We start from the raw sequence: 27,473 nt of genomic DNA on the forward strand, positions 1-27,473 counted from the left end.
CAAGGTATTCTGTGTTGTTCTGAGCCGTGGTGAAGAACCAACGCAAGGTATTCTGTGTTGTTCTGAGCCGTGGTGAAGTACCAACGCAAGGTATTCTGTGTTGTTCTGAGCCGTGGTGAAGTACCAACGTAAGGTATTCTGTGTTGTTCTGAGCCGTGGTGAAGAACCAACGCAAGGTATTCTGTGTTGTTCTGAGCCGTGGTGAAGTACCAACGTAAGGTATTCTGTGTTGTTCTGAGCCGTGGTGAAGAACCAACGCAAGGTATTCTGTGTTGTTCTGAGCCGTGGTGAAGAACCAACGTAAGGTATTCTGTGTTGTTCTGAGCCGTGGTGAAGAACCAACGCAAGGTATTCTGTGTTGTTCTGAGCCGTGGTGAAGTACCAACGTAAGGTATTCTGTGTTGTTCTGAGCCGTGGTGAAGTACCAACGCAAGGTATTCTGTGTTGTTCTGAGCCGTGGTAAAGTACCAACGCAAGGTATTCTGTGTTGTTTTGAAACAGATTGCTTTTGGCGAAGATCAATTGTAATTGAGGCGTGGGCCATTTGTATTTGACAGTTGTGTCTGAGGGATAACACATACCAAATGTGGCGGTTACTTGAAACCGTTGGAGACCCAAAGTGCCTCAAAACACATTGTTGGGACTTGGGAGCGATGTGAGCAAATTAAACTGCAAACATTTATTCAGCATCAGAGCCTCATCTTTTGATCTGTGTAGTGTGTGAATTAAACATGGTTTGATTTACGATGATTATAACTACAACAACAATAAACTTGAACAAGATGACTTCAGTATTATGTCAATTGTGCTTGCCTAAAATCAGCAGTCATTTTCCAATGGTGTATGTTTGTGTTCTTGTCAGTTCCCGAAAGTGCAAATTTGGTGAAATGTCCCTCATCAAAATGTTCAATTTCCAAATGGCTTTTAATGACTTATGTGGATCCGCAAAATGTCCATTTTACATCGGAGCAAGAAATGATCCGAGTTCCTCGAGAAGCCGTTAAAATATATGACAAAGCCAAACCGCCCACCAAAATGGCAGTTTATTTAGCCAGAAAGCAGTGGAACATTAAGGATGCACTTATCAACAACGCTTTAAATGACCATTCAGCTTTGTTTCCGTCATTTAAATCTAAAGACCGACAGAAGATAATCAGTGGTAGCTCTGATCTAATAGCTCTCTGGTGAGAACGTCAGAATGTCAGTTGCAGAACATTGCCTCAGATTTGATCAGTTACATTTTTGTCTTTTTTAAAAACGAACAGACAGGATACAGGTATCTCACTCTCCCGGACAGATCTACTGTCTGTTTTCCTATGGGTTGACTCCTCTGTCTTTGTGTCGCCCGTTCAACATGCCCTGCCTCTCTAGTCTCTGTCCTCCCCCTCTCCCTGCCTGGCCAACAGATGCACGGAGCTGCGTGAAGGCATCCGTGGATATTTGACTAGATGTTGTAAATATTTTTAAAGTAGCCGTTTCAAACAGAATTATTGAAACATTAGTCCAAGGAGGCTGAGGTGATACCATGCGTGTCCCGTTAGTTACATTTCATCTGTGTTTATATGACACTAATTTCCACAGATGCTTTGTGCTCTTCTGAATTTGTCGGGTAGCCTCTGTTTTTTCCCCCACAACCGCCCTCAATGGAACAGCACCAATGTGGATTTGATACTTCACTAACTAGACTAGACTTAATTGGGGAATGATGACCATAATGTACGGTGCTCAGCACGTCACTCCGCTGAGATGAATGTCTCAAACACATTTTTACGAGAGAAGGGTATAATCAAACTGTTAGGTTGTTGGGGGTGTCTGGCTGAGCATATGTGGAACATACCACATGTGAACAGCCCGACATCTGTGCCTCTTTTTTCCCTTCCAGTTCTGTTTGTGTTGTGGAGGCAGATGAACAGGCTGTGATCCCCATGTTCTGGTCCCGACCCTGTTGATACAGGCAGAGTAAACAGCCATCCATCCTCCTGGCCCTCCCTGTTGCAGGCTACCACTGGCTGGTGCAGGGCTGGAGGCTGGAGTGGTACATTACATTGAAGTCAGACGAGACCCACCCGTCTGTACGACTGGCTGTAAATACACCTCCTTCCACCCTGAGACGGGTTAGGGCCAGGTTGGGGCTGGACACCATCCGTGTAATGTTGAAATGCTACAGAATGTGCCCTTGTTACAACTGAAATGTAGTCACAATCAAGATGTGTGTGGATCTGAGAGGGCTGGCAGGCGAGAGCGAGGGCGTCGTCAGAGACGCCCGGCGGTCCTCCACTATTGGCTTATTAAGGTCTGATGTCATCACTGACGTGCATTTATATTACAGTAATTTAGTCACCAGTCTAGGTCAGACTCCAGACCAGACTACTGAGATGGTGTCCCTGTTCCTTTGGGGGGCGTTTCCCCTCAGGGCTGATTAGGGTTTAGACTGAAGCAGCACGGAGAAGGAATCCATTAAACTCCACTGCTGCTGGACGCCGCCTGTCTGCCCAGCCTAGCCAGCCAGCCCAGCCCGCCCTCACAACAGCCCCAGTACAATACGGCCCAGTGGAGCTCTCTGCCCTGTGGTGACCTTCTCATGAAAGCCCTCTGTGCCGAGGGCTGAGACTACCCGCCATGCAAACGGTGGCAGGCGTTAGCCACTCTCAAGGAATGCACAGTGGTTCATATATAAAAGGGTCAGTGCCTCGAACTCAGTAGAACTTTGTCACTCTGAGGGAGGTTGAGTATCGCTGTTGACTCTACTGCTGCCTGTCAGCTGTGTATTGTGTCGTAACTGGCCTCAAGTGGGCCACATCTCATGTACTGTATACATACTGCATATTGACCAGGGCTGGGGCTGTGGGCTGTGTAGGTGGGACACACTGTGGTCACTATGTCAGACGGCCCGGCTGACTCCTTGTGTCACGTTCGGGTCAAACGGGCTCTGCCATAATCAGACAATGGGTGCTTTATGGCCAATGGGTTGATCAGCCCCTAACTCCATCCCCCTGAGACATTCTGCACATTGAATGTGAAGTAGCCACTCCATGACAGTTCTCCACAACCACCATGCTTTCCTCCACTGACTGTTGTTCATCTCCTCATATTCTTTCTGTCCTCAGACCGAGAATTTGGACGCCTGCCTCAGTTTCCTGGACGCAAGAGGAGTGAATGTACAAGGGCTCTCCTCAGAAGGTAAGACTGAATTCTTATTTTTTTATTGAAGATGAATGTATAATGATGATTGTTAACCCATGAGGCTTGAGACAAGGCTAGGAACTAGGACTGTGGTTGTACGGTTTCTTAAGCTATGGGTCGGTACCCCAACTGGACTCTGAAAATATTTATATTTCTTCTTGATTTGGGTTATTGGGTCATGGAAGGACGGTGAATTTCTCATTTGGGTCTCGAGCTGAAAAATGTATCACAGGATGGAAGGAAGTTAATGTGTCGTTGAGAGTTATAGCAGGATCGGTCAACCTAACTACACATAGTTTTTGAATGGCCCATTTGAGGTTACTCTCCTCCTACAAGCTGCTATGAATCAGATATACAGCCCTACTCGTATGGGTGTTAACATGTCTGAAGTTGCCCCACAGTAACTAGCCAACTGTTATTTAAGACCAGTGTTTGTTTCCTGGACCACCGTCAGTTTAACTCCCCTCTAAAGTTTGGGGAATTGACGATGCCCTTGACCTGTCGGAACAGCCCAAATAGCCGTCCCAATACTCTGACCAGCTACTCTAAATTCTGTCCCCCTAAAAACAGCAAAGTGACTTTGCCAGTCTGGAATAGAAGAGGGTACCTAAATATACAGGCTATTGGGTTACTTTTTTATAGCCGTGGGTCTCTGTCTCCCTGGGCCATGTGTATGAGGAGTGGGCCAGGCGTGGGTCTCTGTCCCCCTGGGCCATGTGTATGAGGAGTGGGACAGGCGTGGGTCTCTGTCTCCCTGGGCCATGTGTATGAGGAGTGGGCCAGGCGTGGGTCTCTGTCCCCCTGGGCCATGTGTATGAGGAGTGGGCCAGGCGTGGGTCTCTGTCCCCCTGGGCCATGTGTATGAGGAGTGGGCCAGGCGTGGGTCTCTTTCCCCCTGGGCCATGTGTATGAGGAGTGGGCCAGGTGTGGGTCTCTGTCTCCCTGGGCCATGTGTATGAGGAGTGGGCCAGGCGTGGGTCTCTGTCCCCCTGGGCCATGTGTATGAGGAGTGGGCCAGGCGTGGGTCTCTTTCCCCCTGGGCCATGTGTATGAGGAGTGGGCCAGGTGTGGGTCTCTGTCTCCCTGGGCCATGTGTATGAGGAGTGGGCCAGGTGTGGGTCTCTGTCTCCCCGGGCCATGTGTATGAGGAGTGGGCCAGGCGTGGGTCTCTGTCCCCCTGGGCCATGTGTATGAGGAGTGGGCCAGTCATTCCATATACCCCTAAGCTAGTGAGGACTATGCTTCATTGAATTAGCTGTGGGTTCTGCAGACTTTTGAGGCCTCCATACGCTTGTGCTTAGTTTTTACGAGGCGTGGAATTTGAAAAGAAACGGGACGTTTGATGTACTTGGAGGGTATAGGATTTTTCCAGAAAACAATCTAATAATCTTCTAGGAAAAAAACTCCAGAAAGGCGTCTTGTGGGCGACCTCAGCCTCAGATGTGCCAGATTTAATGATCTTGTTTGTCGCGTGCGTCAAAGTCCCGGAAACACCCCTGATATAACTTCATAGCAAGCAAACAAAGACTTAATACATAGCATGATAAAACTGGACTTCCTCATTTTCTGTTCAATGAAAAGAGCCAACAAACGGTACAACAACCATTCAATGTCCAGCACTCCTTTGTTCTGCCAGGGTCTTCAACACCCGCTTTTCAGTTCCACCAGTCAACCCGCGGATAGGTTCATCCGTGCCTGCTGAGATCTATTCAAGGGTCACTCGCTCTAGTCTAAACCAAATATTTTAAAAGCAGGTGTGAACCTCTAAAAGTGTCCTTCCTGCAGTTCATAGCCATGTACAGCGAGGGGTCACCCGTGGCAGGTCATTAAGTGGTGGCAGGGTCTGTACGGTGAGGGAGAACCATCTGGACGGCAGGGCCCTGCTCTCACTGTGACGACTGTGACATGAGCCCAAACCTACTCCTTGATCTCTGTGGTCACAGATGCCTGTTCGAATAGGTCTGTTTTTCCTAGCCTGGTTAGCACTTAAACGCCTCTCCTTGCCGGGTCAGTGAGGACACGCATACTCACCCTCCTGATCCCCAACATGGTGATCACGCCTACCGTGTCCACCACTCTGTAAAAGCAGCAGTCCATATATTCTGCCTGATAACTAGCAGGAAGATGCACAGGTCAGGACCAGTTCTGGATGTAACTCAGATTGCCAGCTGGTTGGGGAACAGAGTAGCTGAAAGGGGAAGAGAATGTATAATACGAGGTTTAAAAACCTCAGATCATATCACTTTTGAAAGGGAAATGTATAACTTCCTCTTTCTCTACAGTCAAAGTTCGCAGCCTTGGTCGTTAGGGTCAACTGTTATTGAAAGAGGCCAAGGCTAAATCAGCTCGCGTCTGGGGATTAAATCCAGGAAACATGAATTGGGTGGGAGCGGTTCAGCAGTCCCATTTTTCCTCAATACTTTTCCTGTACCATTCAGGCCTAGCAGAACCCTCCATCTACCTCCTCCGAAGTCCTTTGTGGCTCGTAAAATCCGCCCCCAAAAAAGACAAAAGGTTCAATGAAACCGCGCTAACCACTTAAAAGTCCCTCGAAGCGGGGCCCATATACTCTGACTGTGGCCCAAGGAGGACTGGCCCCGAAGTGCTGACAGCATTTAGCCCACGTTGCTTTGAAACTGGGCATAAGACATGTGCTCCTGTATGGTGGGGCCAATGGAGCTTAGCATAACTAACCATAATTTGATAATTCTGAGGGAGAGGGTCTCTGGAAGCAGGCTGAATAGAAAGAGTGGGAGCAGGCTGGTAAAGCAGGCTGGTAAAGCAGGCTGGTTAAGAGCAGGCTGGCGTTAGAGGAAACCCTATCCTGGTGGACCTCCCTCCGTTACCCGATATCTGGATCAAGTTCGGTTCCATTTTCCTCAAAATCGCAGCTGTTTTGTTTTTCTCTAAATGACAACCCTGCTGCGATATCTGTGTTTAATGAATCTGTTCCACATCCATGTGAAGCACGAGGAGACAACTGGTCGCATTGATATCAAATGTCTGTATTTGTCTGAATGTCTGAATAGATGTTCACATGGTCAACTGCTTCTATCTCTTACTCTATAGGATGGTTTTCCTGGAACCAGATTAAGCCTAGTCCTGGACTAGTAAACACTTTCAATGGAGATTCTCAATTCAGCATGTTTTTTAGTCCACAAACAGGCTTAATCTGGTTCCGGGAAACTGGTCCTTCATGTTTCAAATAGTAACCTCAAAAGGCCCTGTATTTCTGTTGTGCTATTGTTTTCTACACAGTAAACCTCTAATTATTCTGTGGCCAGTGACAAATTGCTTTGCCGAATGAATGTGGGACGTTTTCGTTCTTCAAGTGAATACTGCCCGTTTGGACTGCTGCAATGTAACAGTATAAATGACTGCTTCCTGGAGTTTGAAATCGAAAACGTAAAGATTAATCTTTCCAACTTTTTGTAATCGCCAAACAACAGGCCAAGAAAGTTGAGCCCTGTTACGTAAACTGCTGTGTCAGCTGTTGAAATCTTTCAAACAGCCTCTGTGTCAGCTATTCTGATATGAAAAGCCATTTCACAAGTGGATGCGTTAGCGCTCCGATGACGGGGGCTGAGCGAGAGATACATTTTCATTCCTGGATTTCAGATGAATCATATCACAGTTGATAGGCTCCCTTTGTTTTGCAGGGAGAAGTGAACTTTAAAAGCATTTTAGAGTAAGTTTAGAGTGAATGTGTGCAACCTAGTCTGAACCCATTTCTCACGAGGACTAAGTCACTCAGCCAGTGGTCTTAGGTGAATCCCTAGTGCAATAATTGTGAAATAGTCAATATCAACCAAATGAAATTCAAAAATAGGTTGCCACGGTTACAGTTAAATTAGACACTTGTTCCGTTAGTAACAGCACACTGTACCTGACTCACTATTTCATTCTCACTTCCTCATTCTGAGACGAAAACAACACTAGATACTCACTTCCCTTGTGTCAGATGTGTGTTTGTGTCTTCTCTTAGCCAAGCCAGGAATCACACAGGGCGGTAAATACATGTCATTTAGCTAGCTGACGCTTTTATCCAAACCAATTATAGTACTGCGTGCATACATTTCCTTATTGTTGGCAGCAGCTAGATTTGAACCCACGTTCCTGATAATGATGTGCTCTGTTCCCCTGTCTACTCGTCAGAGATCCGGAATGGGAATCTAAAGACCATCCTGGGACTGTTCTTCATCCTGTCTCGCTACAAGCAGCAGCAGCAACAGCAGCAGCAGTACTACCAGTCCCTGGTAGAGCTTACACACCAGACCACCGGGGCGGCGCCGGCCAGCCCCCTCAAAACGCAACCAGAGATGCAGTCCAGGTAGGCTCAGTTGTCCTCAATGGCGCCGGGTGACGTTGGCGCTAGATGCTACATTTTGGGTCAGTTTTGCATTTTCCTTACTAATGGTTTACTAGTCACATTTGCAGCCATTATGCTGGTGTGTTATTTTGCTTCTGAACACATTTGATCTTGGGATATTTTGACTTTGGTGTACGGTTCAAATTGAGCTTGTCTCGTCCAAACAGGTCCCTGCTATGTATTTTCACACCATTTGTATTTATTATGGATCCAAGGCAGCAGCTAATCTTCCTGGGGTCCAGCAAAATTAAGACAGTTTATATAATTTTTTTTAAACATTACAATACAGTCAGAGATTTCACAACACACTGTGTGCCCTCAGGCCCCTGCTCCACCACTACCACATATCTACAGTACTAAATCCATGTGTATGTGTGTGCATAGTGCGTATGTTAGCGTGTGTGTGTGTGTGTGTGTGTGTGTGTGTGTGTGTGTGTGTGTGTGTGTGTGTGTGTGTGTGTGTGTCGATGCCTATGTTTGTGTTGCTTCACAGTCCCGGTTCCATAAGATGTTTTTTAATCTGTTTTTTTAAATCAAATTTTACTGCCTGCGTCAGTTACTTGATGTGGAATAGAGTTCCATGTAGTCATGGCTCTATGTAGTACTGTGTGCCTCCCATAGTCTGTTCTGGACTTGGGGACTGTGAAGAGACCTCTTGTGGCCTGTCTTGCGGGGTATGTATGGGTGTCCGAGCTGTGTGCCAGTAGTTTAGACAGACATTTGACCATTTAATAAACAGATAGGAGCCAACAGAGGAACATTTCAACACATTGCAGAAGTAGACAGAAAGTGGACTCTGCCTCTGCCCACTAAGCAATAAAAACAGGAAGGGATCCAGGGCCATGTGATGTAAATAGACAGCCCAGCCTGAGAGAAGTATCTGAAGAGAGGTTTAAAGTGCCACAGATGGGTGGCATTCCCATGGCGACCTCAGGTTACACCTCCCAACAATCCCAACCAGGCCTTGGTCTGGCCTGCTGCTGGTGTATGGATGTATTCTGAGGTACCCGGTGTTGATCCTCTGGTCACTGTCAGGACTGCGGAACGCTGGAGAGGGAGAGAGGCAAGGAGGGACAGAGTTTGAGAGGCTATAACTGAATAACTGAGTCTAGGGGTATTAGCCTGGTTATGGGTGGGAGGGGTGCGCAGAGAGGCACAGCTGCCCCTCATTCCTCCCTCTCGGGCCTCAGCTTTCTGGGACCTCTCCCAGTCAGAGGCAGCAACAAGCGACAGGTGCGGGTCCGATACCGCAAGCCGGGCCTTGGTGATGTCACACAGCAGAAGTAGGCCAGGAGGCCATAAGGAGCCAGGAACCAGAGGGCTAGTTAAATGTATGGGGCTGGCTTCCAACAACACCCAGGATCTGCCAGGGTTTCCTCAAGGTCTGCCAGGCCCAGTAACGTCTCATTCCCCTGGGGGAGATTAGTAAATCAACACCCCACGAGATGCGATGCTCCACAGCCCATCACTGCTACAGGAAGCCATTGTTTTCCCAGTAGAGAAGTGGTCGGTGTGGTGGTGGTTTTAATGGAGAACCAGATACGGTGTGTGTCTGCATGTGTGTGTGTGTCAAAAATCTGACGCAAACCAGGATGATTAATCAGTCTGTCATAAATAGTTCAGAACCGACACAAGAAGGATTTTTAGGTATTCAACTGTAGGGGAATATGAGGACATGTTACATTAGCCAATTAGCTTGAGCTGTAAAGTGTTTCAAGTGAAATATACTCTGAGTAACCATTCACCTCTCTGCTCGTATGACATGCAGGTTAGCATTCACCTCTCTGCTCGTATGACATGCAGGTTAGCATTCACCTCTCTGCTCGTATGACATGCAGGTTTGCATTCACCTCTCTGCTCGTATGACATGCAGGTTAGCATTCACCTCTCTGCTCGTATGACATGCAGGTTAGCATTCACCTCTCTGCTCGTATAACATGCAGGTTAGCATTCACCTCTCTGCTCGTATGACATGCAGGTTAGCATTCACCTCTCTGCTCGTATGACATGCAGGTTAGCATTTTTCATCATGAATCTTGTACTGCTCTGCAGAGTGGACACTAGTTGGAACAGCCACAATGTCATTGAACCTAACCTTAACCCTAGCCTTAAGCACACTGCTAACCTTAATGCCTCACCCTAACTTTAAGCACACTGCTAACCCTAATTCCTAACCTTACCCACACTGCTAACCCTAATGCCTAACCTTAACCACACTGCTAACCCTAATGCCTAACCCTAACCTTAATCGAAGACTAAAAAGCACATTTTTGTTTTCATACATTTTTACAGTATAGCCAATTTTGACTTTGCAGCTGGCCCATCTAGCAGAAGTTTTGCCTCAAAAACAAGACTCATCCCAATAAACGTCAACCTGCGTACCGCATTGTCTGATTTCACAGACGTGACCAGCCCTGTCTGGATCTCCTGACCAAAAATACAGTCTAGGACAATGTAGTCTGATCCACCGAACAATGTAGTGTTGCTTTTTATAAAGCAATTATCAATTATCTTTCACTCACTTAATCACACACACGTACACACATACACACACACACACACACACACACGTACACACACACGTCCTCCTCTCTCCCCCCAGACACCAGTGAGGCCGATCAGGGCTCCAGCAGCAGGTGCTGGCTATAGAAAGCCTAGTGCTGCAACTGTAAATGTGAGCAGGCCAAGTGCTCTGTACGTGTGTGCGTGTGTGCATGCGTATATGTTGGGGGGAAACTCCCCATTGGTGGCCCGCGACACCCAGGAGCCTCTGGGGCTGGAACTGTAGAAGGTAGTGGGGCAGCATCGGCGATCCCTCCCACTTAACTCATCATGTCCCATGGTGAACAAGTTGACCCCCTTGTCTCGCGCTCGCGCCTGCCCACCGCCAAGCCCCGGGAGAGAAAGAGTCGTCTGCTCTATGGGAAAGCCAAGCCAGACCCCTCTAGGTACTGTACTGAGTAGAGTGTCGGTGCCTGTTGGCTCTCTGTTCTGATTTAAAGCCAAGTGTGGTACTGCTACTGTAGTTGGATTAGGAGACTGTATTGATGTCATCATGAACTGGTAATTGACTGCCTTTATTCAAACTAGTTTCACGTCGATGCTTAGTATTATTGCCTGCATAGGTTTTGATGTGTTATTTTGTGAAGTTGGTTGAAAGGAAGCTATGAGTTGTTGCTTGTGAAGATGTTTCTATATATCGTGTCTGTAAGGGAATCTACTCTATAGTCTGTAAGTGAATCTACTCTATAGTCTGTAAGTGAATCTACTCTATAGTCTGTAAGGGAATCTACTCTATAGTCTGTAAGTGAATCTACTCTATAGTCTGTAAGTGAATCTACTCTATAGTCTGTAAGTGATTCTACTCTATAGTCTAAGTGAATCTACTCTATAGTCTGTAAGTGAATCTACTCTATAGTCTGTAAGTGAATCTACTCTATAGTCTGTAAGTGATTCTACTCTATAGTCTGTAAGTGAATCTACTCTATAGTCTGTAAGTGAATCTACTCTATAGTCTAAGTGAATCTACTCTATAGTCTGTAAGTGAATCTACTCTATAGTCTGTAAGTGATTCTACTCTATAGTCTAAGTGAATCTACTCTATAGTCTGTAAGTGAATCTACTCTATAGTCTAAGTGAATCTACTCTATAGTCTGTAAGTGAATCTACTCTATAGTCTGTAAGTGAATCTACTCTATAGTCTGTAAATGAATCTACTCTATAGTCTGTAAGTGAATCTACTCTATAGTCTGTAAGTCAATCTACTCTATAGTCTGTAAGTGAATCTACTCTATAGTCTGTAAGTGAATCTACTCTATAGTCTGTAAATGAATCTACTCTATAGTCTGTAAGTCAATCTACTCTATAGTCTGTAAATGAATCTACTCTATAGTCTGTTAGTGAATCTACTCTATAGTCTGTAAATGAATCTACTCTATAGTCTGTAAGGGAATCTACTCTATAGTCTGTAAATGAATCTACTCTATAGTCTGTTAGTGAATCTACTCTATAGTCTGTAAGTGAATCTACTCTATAGTCTGTAAGGGAATCTACTCTATAGTCTGTTAGTGAATCTACTCTATAGTCTGTAAGGGAATCTACTCTATAGTCTGTAAGGGAATCTACTCTATAGTCTGTAAGGGAATCTACTCTATAGTCTGTAAGGGAATCTAATCTATAGTCTGTAAGTGAATCTACTCTATAGTCTGTAAGTGAATCTACTCTATAGTCTGTAAGGGAATCTACTCTATAGTCTGTTAGTGAATCTACTCTATAGTCTGTAAGTGAATCTACTCTATAGTCTGTAAGGGAATCTACTCTATAGTCTGTTAGTGAATCTACTCTATAGTATGTTAGTGAATCTACTCTATAGTCTGTTAGTGAATCTACTCTATAGTCTGTAAGTGAATCTACTCTATAGTCTGTAAGTGAATCTACTCTATAGTCTGTAAGTGAATCTACTCTATAGTCTGTTAGTGAATCTACTCTATAGTCTGTAAGTGAATCTACTCTATAGTCTGTAAGTGAATCTACTCTATAGTCTGTTAGTGAATCTACTCTATAGTCTGTTAGTGAATCTACTCTATAGTCTGTAAGTGAATCTACTCTATAGTCTGTTAGTGAATCTACTCTATAGTCTGTAAGTGAATCTACTCTATAGTCTGTAAGTGAATCTACTCTATAGTCTGTAAGTGAATCTACTCTATAGTCTGTTAGTGAATCTACTCTATAGTCTGTAAGTGAATCTACTCTATAGTCTGTAAGGGAATCTACTCTATAGTCTGTTAGTGAATCTACTCTATAGTCTGTAAGGGAATCTACTCTATAGTCTGTAAGGGAATCTACTCTATAGTCTGTAAGTGAATCTACTCTATAGTCTGTAAGTGAATCTACTCTATAGTCTGTAAGGGAATCTACTCTATAGTCTGTAAGTGAATCTACTCTATAGTCTGTTAGTGAATCTACTCTATAGTCTGTTAGTGAATCTACTCTATAGTCTGTAAATGAATCTACTCTATAGTCTGTTAGTGAATCTACTCTATAGTCTGTAAATGAATCTACTCTATAGTCTGTAAGTGAATCTACTCTATAGTCTGTAAGTGAATCTACTCTATAGTCTGTAAGTGAATCTACTCTATAGTCTGTAAGTGAATCTACTCTATAGTCTGTAAGTGAATCTACTCTATAGTCTGTTAGTGAATCTACTCTATAGTCTGTAAGTGAATCTACTCTATAGTCTGTAAGTGAATCTACTCTATAGTCTGTTAGTGAATCTACTCTATAGTCTGTTAGTGAATCTACTCTATAGTCTGTTAGTGAATCTACTCTATAGTCTGTAAATGAATCTACTCTATAGTCTGTTAGTGAATCTACTCTATAGTCTGTAAATGAATCTACTCTATAGTCTGTTAGTGAATCTACTCTATAGTCTGTAAGTGAATCTACTCTATAGTCTGTTAGTGAATCTACTCTATAGTCTGTTAGTGAATCTACTCTATAGTATGTTAGTGAATCTACTCTATAGTCTGTAAGTGAATCTACTCTATAGTCTGTAAATGAATCTACTCTATAGTCTGTTAGTGAATCTACTCTATAGTCTGTAAGTGAATCTACTCTATAGTCTGTAAGTGAATCTACTCTATAGTCTGTAAGGGAATCTACTCTATAGTCTGTAAGTGAATCTACTCTATAGTCTGTTAGTGAATCTACTCTATAGTCTGTTAGTGAATCTACTCTATAGTCTGTTAGTGAATCTACTCTATAGTCTGTTAGTGAATCTACTCTATAGTCTGTTAGTGAATCTACTCTATAGTATGTTAGTGAATCTACTCTATAGTCTGTAAGTGAATCTACTCTATAGTCTGTAAGTGAATCTACTCTATAGTCTGTAAGTGAATCTACTCTATAGTCTGTAAGTGAATCTACTCTATAGTCTGTAAGTCAATCTACTCTATAGTCTGTTAGTGAATCTACTCTATAGTATGTTAGTGAATCTACTCTATAGTCTGTAAGTGAATCTACTCTATAGTCTGTTAGTGAATCTACTCTATAGTCTGTAAGTGAATCTACTCTGAGGTTTCTGAGCGGTCGTGTTTCAATGTTTCTATATGTAATGCTATGAGCATTGCTGTCTTTTCACACCGGCATCAGTTCATCACTATATTGACAGTTCCGTCTAGATTATCCTTTGACCTTTAGATGAGCTGTATACAGCAATTGATAGAACTGAAGTTATGAATGTGGTAAGGGATTGTGTAAAGGCGCTTAGGCAGCCCCCTGTGTGTCTTTACTTTGAGAGGTAGAGCGAGAGATAATATTCCCACTCCCTGATTTAGCCTCGTTTAAAAGGGCGTGTGTGGGTGCGTGCGCGTGTGTGTGTGTGTATATGTGTGTATGCATGTGTGGGTGTGTGGGTGTGTCACTGTCGGAGGACACCCTCATACCTACTGTCAACAGAGGAATCTGCCGTTGTGGATCATGGAGGGATTAGCTATTGGTTGACCTCAGAATTATGACACTGTTGAGGCAAAGTGAATAGATAACCACAGCTCATATCTAATAGGACAGCGATGCCTCTCCAATATAGGTCTCATATGCTATGCGCAAGGCCGTTGTCGCAGTTCATTAGATTGTGCTCGGTGATGTATGTCCTAATCAATGTGACCTGACATATTGTACAGCGTATCTTTACCTCATATGTTTTCTCCACATGGAAATATCTTAAAGGTCGTGGTTTGGATAAACGCTAGAGGGTAGGAATATACTGTGGTTTTTATGTTCCAGCAAACTTTATAGGGGATGCATTGGGCCACACTGAAACATGTGCTGTGCAGTCCCCTGTCAGTTTAATTAAGTGAAACACATGCTGCTGTACAATTTCAATGCTCTGTAGGCTAGTGTAGCGCTAGCTCTTTCTACCAGTTCCACAGACCAGTAGCTAGTGATCTAGCCCTGTGACCCTCTCTAACTTAAATTAAACCCCATCCGTTAACCTGACACTAATGCCTATTCACAATAGGGCCATCTGAAATATGAAACTCAGGGAGAAAATGGGAAAAGATCCAAGGCACGTTCATGATAAAAGATGAGAAAGGTTTGAGCAGAGTTGTTGCGCCCACGTTGCGGCTTCATCCTCTGGGAATGATGGCTTCTATTAATCATGGCACCGCCGCTATCTTCCCTACGTGAACCATTTACTTTACCCCTCACACAAAGGATTCTGGGAGGAGAGAGGATAGCGGAGTGAGTGGGGAGCATCGTTGGTTACGGGGTTTTTATTACGTCTCTGTCAGATGCCATACATACACCTTCCATTAACACAATAATATGAACAGGTAGATATAATGGGAAATTGCCCTGTGTGTGTTTTTGAAGCACTATGGTACTTCCCTAGCGCTTTGATGTTTTATTTTTTTTATTTAACTTTTTAACCAGGTAGGCTAGTAGAGAACACCTTTATTTAACCAGGTAGGCTAGTTGAGAACACCTTTATTTAACTTTTTAACCAGGTAGGCTAGTTGAGAACACCTTTATTTAACCAGGTAGACTAGTTGAGAACAAGTTCTCATTTACAACTGCGACCTGGCCAAGATAAAACATAGCAGTTAGACACATACAACAACTCAGAGTTACACATGGAATAAACAAACATAGTCAATGATACAGTAGGGAAAAAAAGTATATATACAGTGAGTGCAAATGAGGTAAGATAAGGGAGTTAAGGCAATAAATAGGCCATTGTGGCAAAGTAATTACAATATGGCAATTACAATATGGCATTTAAACACTGGAATGGTAGATGTGCAGAAGATGAATGTGCCAGTAGAGATACTGGGGTGCAAAGGAGGAAGATAAATAAATAAATACAGTATGGCGATGAGGTAGATAGATAGGCTGTTTACAGATGGGCTGTTTACAGATGGGCTATGTACAGGTGCAGTGATCTGTGAGCTGCTCTGACAGCTGGTGCTTAAAGCTAGTGAGGGAGATATGGGTCTCCAGCTTCAGGGATTTTTGCAGTTCGTTCCAGTCATTGGCAGCAGAGAACTGGAAGGAAAGGCGACCAAAGGAGGAATTGGCTTTGGGGGTGACCAGTGAGCAGATATACCTGCTGGAGCGCGTGCTACGAGTGGGTGCTGCTGTGGTGACCAGTGAGCTGAGATAAGGCGGGGCATTACCTAGCAGAGACTTGTAGATAACCTGTAGCCAGTGGGTTTGGCGACGAGTATGAAGCGAGGGCCAACCAACAAGAACGTACAGGTCGCAAGGTGTGGGTAGTATATGGGGTTTTGGTGACAAAACGGATGGCACTGTGATAGACTGCATCCAATTTGTTGAGTAGCGTGTTGGAGGCTATTTTATAGATGACATCGCCGAAGTCGAGGATCGGTAGGATGGTCAGTTTGACGAGGGTATGTTTGGCAGCATGAGTGAAGGATGCTTTGTTGTGAAATAGGAAGTCGATTCTAGATTTCATTTTGGATTGGAGATGCTTGATGTGAGTCTGGAAGGAGAGTTTACAGTCTAACCAGACACCTAGGTATTTGTAGTTGTCCACGTATTCTAAGTCAGAGCCGTCCAGAGTAGTGATGCTGGACGGGTGGGCAGGTGCGGGCAGTGATCAATTGAATAGCATGCATTTAGTTTTACTTGCATTTAAGTGCAGTTGGAGGCCACAGAAGGAGAGTTGTATGGCATTGAAGCTCATCTGGAGGTTGGTTAACACATTGTCCAAAGAGTGGCCAGAAGTATACAGAATGGTGTTGTCTGCTTAGAGGTGGATTAGAGAATCACCAGCAGCAAGAGCGACATCATTGATGTATACAGAGAAGAGAGTCAGCCCAAGAATTTAACCCTGCGGCACCCCCATAGAGACTGCAAGAGGACCGGACAACAGGCCCTCCGATTTGACATACTGAATATCAGAGAAGTAGTTGGTGAACCAGGCGAGGCAATCATTTGAGAAACCAATGCTGTCGAGTCTGCCAATAAGAATGTGGTAATTGACAAAGTCGAAAGCCTTGGCCAGGTCGATGATGCTCTATGATACTTCCCTAGCTCATTAAAGCTCTATGGTACTTCCCTAGCTCATTGATGCTCAATGGTACTTCTCTAGTTCATTGAAGGTCTATGGTACTTCCCTAGCTCATTGAAGCTCTATGGTACTTCCCTAGCTCATTGATGCTCAATGGTACTTCCCTAGCTCAGTGAAGCTCAATGGTACTTCCCTAGCTCATTGAAGCTCTGTGGTACTTCCCTAGCTCATTGAAGCTCTGTGGTACTTCCCTAGCTCATTGAAGCTCTATGGTACTTCCCTAGCTCATTGATGCTCAATGGTACTTCCCTAGCTCATTGAAGCTCAATGGTACTTCCATAGCTCATTGACGCTCTGTGGTACTTCCCTAGCTCATTGAAGCTCTGTGGTACTTCCCTAGCTCATTGAAGCTCTATGGTACTTATTTAGCTCATTGGCATACAGCAGAAGAAGAGCCATGCATAATGGATATCTCAGAGGTCAATTAGTAGCCACCCTTAACGGTGTTGTCAGAAACCGAATGTTTCTAGTTCTCAGGGATACAGAATTTTCAATCTAACTTCCGTTTCCCCTAAAAAACGGAAGTGGGAACTCCGCCCAGGTGCTTTTCTTCGTCTGCCTTGTTTGGTTAATTTAGTAGCCAACAATGACTTGGCACCTCCTCAAAATCAAATCAAAGCCGTGTTAATTTACTAGGGAGAGAGAGCGTCCACAGTTACGACTTAGACAGTCAGTTTGACTAAAACTCATTAGAGCTGGGGGTAATTTGAACAGGAGCACTACGCTACACCAAATGATCGTTATCACTTTCATTGGGAGATGTGAGTTCATTGGGAGGCCAACCATGCATTGATAAGGGTATGGCTCTGTGTTGCCCAGTTTTAATTGAAGATAAGATCTCTTCAGTAGCCCTAATGAAACCAACTGAGAAATAATGTCTAATAAATTATTTATTTATTCTGTAAAATGGAATACTTTCTCATCACAAGTGGCATCATAACGTCCCTCTCCCAACTTCCTTCCATCTGTCCTTCCTTTTCCTGTCTCTCTCCCATCTGGGAGGAAGTGACCTGTGAACCATAAAGATGACCTGAATATTTATATCTTATAAGAATATTCAGAAATGCAATCTAAATGCTTTTGATAATCTGCATATCCCTTCTGTCGCTTCTGTAAAACTGCTCTAATTTTGCCCTTGAAAACCGCAGTTATTTTATTCCGATAATTATTGAGTGTGCCAATTTACCCAGCATGCATTAAGTGTTCAGTCTAGTCTTCATTTACATTCCAAGGCAACTGGCACTGGGACTGGGTATCACTCACCTCTTATGGGTGGGTTTATTGACCCTCATCTCTTCCACTAGCCTAAAACTAAATAACTAACAAACAGATATACACAGAGGACATGTCCTGACTGTCGGGCAAGATCAGGTAACTCTAGATGACCAATGCCATTGTTTATTCAGAAACCTGTGTGTTTTGTTTGTTTGTGATGACAGTTAAAGGCCAGGGAGGTCAGCTTTCCAGCTTTCCTTTCCACTCTGGCGTTGTTAGGAGCCTTAGTGGGTCAGCTTTGGGAATTAGGCTACAGTATTGCATGTGTGATTTACAGAGTACAGTCGTGGCCAAAGGTTTTGAGAATGACACTAATATTAATTTACACAAAGTTTGCTGCTTCAGTGTCTTTATATATTTTTTGTCAGATGTTACTATGGAATACTGAAGTATAATTACAAGTGTCAAAGACTTTTATTGACAATTACATGAAGTTGATGCAAAGAGTCAATATTTGCAGTGTTGACCCTTCTTTTTCAAGACCTCTGCAATCCGCCCTGGCATGCTGTCAATTAACTTCTGGGCCACATCCTGACTGATGGCAGCCCATTCTCGCATAATAAATGCTTGGAGTTTGTCAGAATTTGTGGATTTTGGTTTGTCCACCTGCCTCTTGAGGATTGACCACAAGTTCTCAATTGGATTAAGGTCTGGGGAGTTTCCTGGCCATGGACCAAAAATATTGATGTTTTGTTCCCCGAGCCACTTAGTTATCACTTTTGCCTTATGGCAAGGTGCTCCATCATGCTGGAAAAAGCATTGTTCGTCAATGGTTGGGAGAAGTTAATCTCAGAGGATGTGTTGGTACCATTCTGTATTCATGGCTGTGTTCTTAAGCAAAATTGTGAGTGAGCCCACTCCCTTGGCTGAGAAGCAAACCCACACATGAATGGTCTCAGGATGCTTTACTGTTGGCATGACACAGGACTGATGGTAGCGCTCACCTTGTCTTCTCCGGACAAGCTTTTTTCCAGATGCCCCAAACAATCGGAAAGGGGATTCATCAGAGAAAATGACTTTACCCCAGTCCTCAGCAGTCCAATCCCTGTACCTTTCCAGAATATCAGTCTGTCCCTGATGTTTTTTTGTGGAGAGAAGTGGCTTATTTGCTGCCCTTCTTGACACCAGGCCATCCTCCAAAAGTCTTTGCCTTACTGTGCGTGCAGATGCACTCACACCTGCCTGCTGTCATTCCTGAGCAAGCTCTGTGCTGGTGGTGCCCCGATCCCGCAGCTGAATCAACTTTAGGAGACGGTCCTGGTGCTTGCTGGACTTTCTTGGGCACCCTGAAGCCTTCTTCACAACAATTGAACCGCTCTCCTTGAAGTTCTTGATGATCCGATAAATGGTTGATTTAGGTGCAATCTTACTGGCAGCAATATCCTTGCATGTAAAGCCCTTTTTGTGCAAAGCAATGATGACGGCACGTGTTTCCTTGCAGGTAACCATGTTTGACAGAGGAAGAACAATGATTTCAAGCACCACCCTCCGTTTGAAGCTTCCAGTCTGTTATTCAAAGTAAATCAGCATGACAGAGTGATCTCCAGCCTTGTTCTCGTCAACACTCACACCTGTGTTAACGAAAGAATCACTGACATGATGTCAGCTGGTCCTTTTGTGGCAGGGCTGAAATGCAGTGGAAATGTTTTTTTGGGGGGGGATTCCGTTCATTTGCATGGCAAAGAGGGACTTTGCAATTCATCTGATCACTCTTCATAACATTCTGGAGAATATGCAAATTGCCATCACACAAACTGAGGCAGCAGACTTTGTGAAAATTAATATTTGTGTCATTCTCAAAACTTTTGGCCACGACTGCACAGGAGACCTTCTTCCCTTAAACTGTAGACATGAATAACCTGCTTCACACTGGACTGACTGACAGTCCACCACAACCACAGGAGGCTGTTGAGGGGAGAACAGCTCATAATAATGGCCGGAACAGAGAAAATGGAATGTCAACAAACACCTGGAAACCATGTGTTTGATGCATTTGATACCATTCTACTGGTTCCGCTCCAGCCATTACCACGAGCCCGTTCTCCTCAATTAAGGTGTCACCAACCTCCTGTGGTCTACAACATACCCAAGGGTCTCTTGATTATCAAAGGGTGCACAGCATTTAAATTCATCAAGTAGTAAAAATACTGTTTAATATGGGGAGGACGGGCTCGTGGTAATTGCAGAAGCGGAATCAGTGGAATGGTATCAAATACATCAAACACATCCATCCTTACCTCTGCAGCCTCCACTGAAACATAGATATACAAAACCTAGAATGGTGTAGCAGTACATATTTTTCTGGACAGGGAAACTGTGGCATTGCTCTTAGTTGAGCATCATGGTCATGCCCACCCAGGTGCGAACCTCGGCGACTCCGGTGTACACAGAGGGGGTAGAGGTAGAGCAACCACTGCTGCCCCAGAACACAATACCGACCAGGCTCCACACCTTGTTCTTCTCACAGACCAGGAGGCCACCGGAGTCCCCCATGCAGGAGGAAACACCTTTACCACCAGCACAGATCATTTCATGAATCATGTTTCCTCAGTGCTTCTTGCACTCCTCCTCAGACAGGAGGGGCACAGCACCCTGCTGCAGTTTTGTTGGGGTAATTGGCAAGCTGGTAGCTGCTCATGCACCAGCCGGAAGTCACACAGGTCATGCCAGGGGCGAAGTTGTCTTCATACGAAGCCAGACACACAGGGGACACTTTGGCGCTCAGGGTGGTGGGGGTGGCCAGCTTGATCAAGAGGATGTCATTTTTGATGGTACTGGGGTTCCACCTGGAGTGGGTGAACACTTTAGCAGGCTTCAGGATCTGGATGGCCTCATTGCTCATGAGCATGTCGTGCTCGCCGGTGGGAGGTCTTGACATCGCAGTGAGCAGCAGTCACCACCTAGTACTCGTTTGTCAGGGAAACTCCACAGAAGTGGGTGCCAGATTGCTGCCAGGAGTGGGGCACAGCCTCCTCACTATTGATGACGCGGCCATAGCCACGGGAAAGAATGTGGGGGTCCCGCAGACGTAGGCGGCGCTTACAAACGCGAGACAGGAGACGAACCAGAGAAAAGCCATTGTGATAACGCGACAGTCTAGAAGACAGAGATACTATTTATCTCCAAACCCCATCCACCTGTAACCAATCAGAGACTGTGGTGTGTCCAACCCTCCCAAAAGCCGAGGGTAGCCATGGTAGAATATTAACATCAAGGATGTCATCCTGCTGGAACCAGTCTGATGAGTTGGGACTCCAGACTGATAAAATTGTAAACTTAGCAATCAGGCTGGTTCTACAATTCTAGGGGGATGTCCACCTGCTTGTCAATGCTGGGCAATCAAACAGTTCTCAGTCAAGTACCAGGAGGGCGAGACTCTGCTCAAAACGCCCTCTTATCTTAGCTTAATGCTAATATAACAAAAACAATTTTTAAATCATATTTTTACATTTTTGATTATTGTGTGCTTGTTGACATTTACTGCATTTATTGAAAAGAACTAGGAACATAAGCATGGACTACTGTAGGTAGCTATGTTAGCTAACAACATATATTTGGAAAAGCTAGGCACATGCCAAAACTTAGCTGTCTAGCTAGCTCACTTTGCTAGGACAATAGCTGGCTGTGAAGATGGTTAACGAGCTAGCGGAAGCTAATGACATGACTGATGCCAACAAGCTAAGTGAGATAGATAGTTAACGTATAATGCATTATGCTCTCTGGATTGGTCCTTTGTCCGAGAGTGCATGTGTGTATTAATGCATGTGTCGGCAGGTATGTGTGTGGCTGTGCATTGATTCTCTTCCTCAATAGTGTGCAGTGATTTCTACAGTCACACACAGCAGATACATCACAACATATGCATCTCGCTCAAAATGAGTATAACATCCTGGTGTTTTAAAGCAACTTTCTACTTTTCACATACTATAAAACGTTGTATTTTCACACATTCAAAATGCTGACTAGAACGCAAATATGGGTATGGGTATTCAGACACGGTCTGCGTCTTTACTTTGGATAGAAAGGTAGAGCGAGAGATGGAATTAACACTTCCTGATTATCCTCGTTAAAATGGCACATGTTGTTATGTGTCTGCTGTATGTGACTGTTGCAAACCAAACGCTAGGCTAGATACAAGGTTAGGTCATGCGTTAATAGAAGCTTATTGCTTTTCTTTTGTCATTTGCTGTGGCATATCAAGAATAGCGTCATGAAACTTTCAGATAGAACAGCAACAAGTATGTTTGCATCATACCCTTGGAATATCGATGATATACACACAGCTGGAATGCTGTTTCAGCCAGTCAGCATCCAGGATCCAAAATACCCGGTTTATAATAGCCCTTATACACTAGGTTTTAAGTCTTGTCAATGATTCCGTGCTACTGTAGCTTTTTATTTATTTATTTTTAAATTTGAAAATCCGAAACATACAATATACTTGCAGTGAAGCCGCTCAACAACCACATCATCCAACAGAATCCCATTCAGAGCGACACACAGAAGCATCCAGGGTCAATGCCCTGCTCAAGGGCACGTTGACAGATCTCCCACTAGGCCAAAAAACGTGAACCCGAACCCTCCAAGATCCCCTCTCACAGTTCCCAAATAGCTGTCCCTCAACCATTCGAGACCCCTAACGCTAGCAGTAGATTCAGTCAGCAGTAACCCGACTGTGGTAATACTTTACATTAAGTTCCTCTCGTGTACTAAAATATTACATTGTGAATGTAGTACTCATACAATTACTGCACAATAATATTTTTTATGTTCAAGTATGTTTATTGAATGTCATGTTCAGTTCAGACCAATGGGTGGCACTCTCAGTCTTGGTAGCTAATGTTTAGTTGTTGTACATTACATAGTAATATATAGAATGACATAGCAAAACATAGTATGACATAACAATGCATAAAATGACATAGCAATATACAGGATGGACAGGGACGCTGCAGCATGGCTCTTAGTTGGCGGCCAGGGTCTGGTCCACCCAGGAACGGAGCTCGGTGACGCGGGCGTACACAGCGGGAGTAGTGGTGGAGCAACGGCTGCTGCCCCAGGACACAATACCGACCAGGGTCCAGACGTTGTCCTTCTCACAGACCAGGGGGCCACCGGAGTCACCCATGCAGGAGGTAGCACCAGCACCACCGGCACAGATCATGACGTCGGAGATGCTGCTCCCCCAGTGCTGCTTGCACTGCTCGTTGGACAGCAGGGGCAGAGCAGCCTGCTGCAGCTCGTTAGGGGTGTTGATAGCATTGTAGCGCAGCAGACCCCAGCCGGAGGTCACACAGGTCATGCCAGGTGCAAAGACGTCGGCGGTCTCAGCCAGGCACACCGGGGACACATTGGTGTTCAGGACAGCAGGGGTGGACAGCTTGATCAGGGAGATATCGTTGTTGATGGTACTGGGGTTCCACTTGGGGTGGGTGAACACCTGTGGGTGAGGAGAGGGGGTGCGGTGGGTTAGGCGAGAGAAGGGACAGTTAGAACTGAAACCTTTATGAAATGGAGAGTTCAGGTAGGACTACAGGACGTCGTTGCTCCGACGGATCACTGATCGGATCAGCTGAGCTGGCGGGGGATAGGCTGATCCTAGAGCAGCGCCTGAGGGGAACTTCTACCCAGAGCTATAGAGGAGGATGTGTGACTGTGCTGTACCTTAGCGGGCTTCAGGATCTGGATGTCCTCAGCATTGTTGCCGCTGCCCCTCTTGTGCTCTCCAACGATCACGCGGTGGTAGGTAGCGACGTTGCAGTGAGCGGCGGTGACCACCCAGTTCTCGTTGATCAGGGATCCCCCACAGAAGTGGAAGCCGCTGGTCTGCTGCAGAGATACCTGCCAGGGCCAGGAGTGGGGCACAGCCTCCTCACCATTAACGATGCGGGCATAGCCAGACACCTCGGGCTTGATGGCGGGGATGCCGCAGCCTGGTTACATGAGAATATTTTGCAAACATTTAGCTCGTCATGTTTTATAACAACAGTAAATGCTCTGTTTAATGCAACATACTCAAACATGGGCGTCCAACGTACGGAAGTGTTTCCAAATAACATCACCAAGTGCTAGCAATGTAGCAGTAGCACATAATGAGAACAGTAGTGGTCCAAGACCAGAGCCTTGAGGCACTCCACAACTTACTTTTACACTTTTAGCATTAAAACAAGGGTTAAAGGTTAAATCAAGGAGGTAACACTGTAGGTAAAGAGAAGGTGTGAATACTCACCGTAGGCGGCGCTGATGAAAGCGAGACAGGACACGAACCAGAGGAAAGCCATTGTGAGAATGTGACAGTCTAGTGGACCGGGGACCCTATTTATTCCCAAACCCCACCTGTCTATAACCAATGGGAGACCGAGGTGTGTCCACCTCACTTGAAAATTGAGGGTAACCATGGTAGAATATTAACCTCAAGGAGGGGAATGATGTATCCAGCTGCTTATCGACGCTGGGCGATCAGACTGTTCTCAGCCTTGTAATAGGAGGTTTAGAGCAGTTATCGAAACATGACCTTGAGTGCTCTCAGAAACTGTGCTCCAAACGGCCTCTTACCATCACAGAGGGAAAGGCCCCCTTCCCACTCAACCCTATTACGATGACATTTTAGTATTTGTTTTAGCAGACGCTCTTATCCAGAGCGACTTGCAGTTAGTGCATTCATCTTAAGATAGCTAGGTGAGACAACCACATCTCACAGTCATAGTAAGCACAGTGTCCTCAATAAAGCAGCTATCAGCAAAGTCCCTGCTAGTAAGACAATGACAAGTGTGAGTGTTAGTGCAAGAAAGACAATCTCTCCTCCCCCTCATCTTGTAGTACATCTCCCAGGGTTCATTGAGACATAGGAAGCAGTTTGAACACTTTGTAAGATAAACCATTACATATAGTATGAAACATGTTGTTTCTTTAGGAAAGGGTCATTGGAGTATTTAGATCATTCGATATCATTCGATATACTGTATCCAACGTCATTTTAAATGTATTTTCAAACCAGAGATGTACACGTATAGCTCTGTATAGTGCTAGAGAAGGTTTTAGCTAACAGTTTTAACACTTTATATGCAACCCTTTTATACAGTGCTGTGTAAAATTCATATTGCATGATCATAAATGAATTTGAGTCTCATGTGGAATCATTTGGTATTTTCTTGTTATTTTTCTCATTTTGAGGTGATGTAACCCTATTTCCTACATGTGTCCTTGGTTGAACTGATAACACATGTCCATTCCCTCTCCACTGGAAAACACACACCTGCAATTCAAAACCCCAGATAACAACTATCTAGGGTCCCTTTCACTATGTGTTCCTCTTGTTTTAGTCTTTTGACTTATATCACTGAAGATTATTACATACTAAAACCACTTTGTCCTCGATCCTTACACCTCTATCAGGCTAACATAATGTTACCTATTGCTATCAGGCTAACATAATGTTGCCTATTGCTATCAGGCTAACATAATGTTGCCTATTGCTATCAGGCTAACATAATGTTACCTATTGCTATCAGGCTAACATAATGTTACCTATTGCTATCAGGCTAACATAATGTTACCTATTGCTATCAGGCTAACATAATGTTACCTATTGCTATCAGGCTAACATAATGTTACCTATTGCTATCAGGCTAACATAATGTTACCTATTGCTATCAGGCTAACATAATGTTACCTATTTCTATCAGGTTAACATAATGTTACCTATTGCTATCAGGCTAACATAATGTTACCTATTTATATCAGGTTAACATAATGTTACTTATTTCTATCAGGCTAACATAATGTTGCCTATTGCTATCAGGCTAACATAATGTTGCCTATTGCTATCAGGTTACCTATTGCTATCAGGCTAACATAATGTTACATATCACTGTTAATGTTTTGTTGTGCTATGCATCTCAGCAATTGAGTTGATGATGTTTAAATATTACATACAGGATTACTCACCTGAATGTTTAACTTTTTTTGTGAGTGTTTTTAGCGAAAATGTGTTTAACATTTTTATATTTGTGTAAAACAATGAAAGCATACTGATGGTTTGATGGTTGTGTTAAATCTTTTGGGAGATTTGAACGTCCCTCATTGTGTCAAACCAATTGAGAAAAAATGAATGTCTAGATTACCACGGCCCGTCCATACTGTCATATTAACAGTTAACAGTAACATCAGCATATTCGTTTTTCCTGTTTTAAAAATGAAAACAGTGGCAACTTAATGTAAAGTCTGACCCAATGCAACTTAATGTAAAGTGTGACCCAATGGAACTTAGTGTAAAGTGTGATCCAATGTAACTTAGTGTAAAGTGTGACCCAATGGAACTTAGTGTAAAGTGTGACCCCAAAGGCCAAGGCGTTGTATCTCTGCTGTGCTCCCACCAGTCAGTCCTCAATAGACCTGTATAGTGGGGTTGATGAAGCTTGGCAAGACCACATGCTTTCAGAGCCACTCACCCCGACCACCTGGTTTTTACCCTGATTTACTGTGTGTTCACTATGATTAAAGCAGTCCTTTTGTTCATTAAACACCCTGTTGTTTTCTTTGTGTCCGTCGCGAGTTCCCTAACTATTTCCTGTCGAACGCCAGCAGAGGCCAAGCGAGGCGGTAACCACCAGCCTCGCCGTTAATTCTCTCAACATGACTAAGAATGGGTGTCCCATTGTAAACTATGACTTTGCCTGGAGGAGTTTCCTACACCACTTCCTCTGTAGGGTTTTTTATTCACACATTAAGAATGTGTTTTTATTTCTGAAGTTAAAACACTCTTTTTTTTGAGGGAGATCAGTCAAGATTCAGTAGGAGATTACGGTGAAGTGGCACATTATGGTGAGGGAGAGTTGCTTTACAGTTAAAGGCGAATTGAAGCTGTTACATGCTTCAAAAACATGTGGTTATAATATAGTAATATAATGATAATAATATAATATAGTAATATAATGATAATAATATAATATAATACAGTAATATAATGGTAATAGTATAATACAGTAATATAATGGTAATAGTATAGTAATATAATGGTAATAATATAATATAGTAATATAATGGTAATAATATAATATAGTAATATAATGGTAATAATATAATATAGTAATATAATGGTAATAATATAATACAGTAATATAATGGTAATAATATAGTAATATAATGGTAATAATATAATATAATATAGTAATATAATGATAATAATATAATATAATACAGTAATATAATGGTAATAGTATAGTAATATAATGGTAATAATATAATATAGTAATATAATGGTAATAATATAATACAGTAATATAATGGTAATAATATAATATAATATAATGGTAATAGTATAGTAATATAATGGTAATAATATAATATAGTAATATAATGGTAATAGTATAGTAATATAATGGTAATAATATAATATAGTAATATAATGGTAATAATATAATACAGTAATATAATGGTAATAATATAGTAATATAATGGTAATAATATAATACAGTAATATAATGGTAATAGTATAGTCATATAATGGTAATCATATAGTCATATAATGGTAATAGTATAGTCATATAATGG

General features: G+C 43.5%; 2 protein-coding genes and 1 pseudogene across 50 annotated transcripts in view; 1 reads left to right on the top strand and 2 right to left on the bottom strand.

Annotated features, from left to right (window-relative positions):
• Positions 1-27,473, top strand: part of nav3 (neuron navigator 3) — a 242,182-nt gene that overhangs the window by 93,844 nt on the left and 120,865 nt on the right. For 44 of the 49 annotated variants that reach the window (XM_090201028.1, XM_090201029.1, XM_090201036.1 and 41 more), the window contains exons 4-5: positions 3,108-3,180; positions 7,339-7,513. In XM_090201028.1, coding sequence (XP_090057154.1) covers positions 3,108-3,180; positions 7,339-7,513 — 248 coding nt within the window. Of the gene's footprint in view, positions 1-3,107; positions 3,181-7,338; positions 7,514-9,429; positions 10,616-27,473 lie in introns of those variants that run through there. The other 5 variants (XM_090201073.1, XM_090201076.1, XM_090201074.1 and 2 more) reach the window with 2 other exon arrangements.
• Positions 20,115-21,000, bottom strand: LOC118942887 (chymotrypsin B pseudogene; annotated as a pseudogene).
• LOC110490653 (chymotrypsin B) lies at positions 22,683-24,438 on the bottom strand. Its single transcript, XM_021564127.3, has 3 exons — positions 24,151-24,438; positions 23,586-23,854; positions 22,683-23,361 (listed from the first exon to the last, which is right to left on the bottom strand). The coding sequence occupies exons 1-3, from the start codon at positions 24,317-24,319 to the stop codon at positions 22,885-22,887; spliced, it is 915 nt and encodes a 304-aa protein (XP_021419802.2). The 5' UTR covers positions 24,320-24,438; the 3' UTR covers positions 22,683-22,884.

Source organism: Oncorhynchus mykiss, chromosome 15 (genome assembly GCF_057628025.1).
Source record: "Oncorhynchus mykiss isolate SJ-2025 chromosome 15, ASM5762802v1, whole genome shotgun sequence".
Lineage (NCBI taxonomy): Eukaryota > Metazoa > Chordata > Actinopteri > Salmoniformes > Salmonidae > Oncorhynchus > Oncorhynchus mykiss.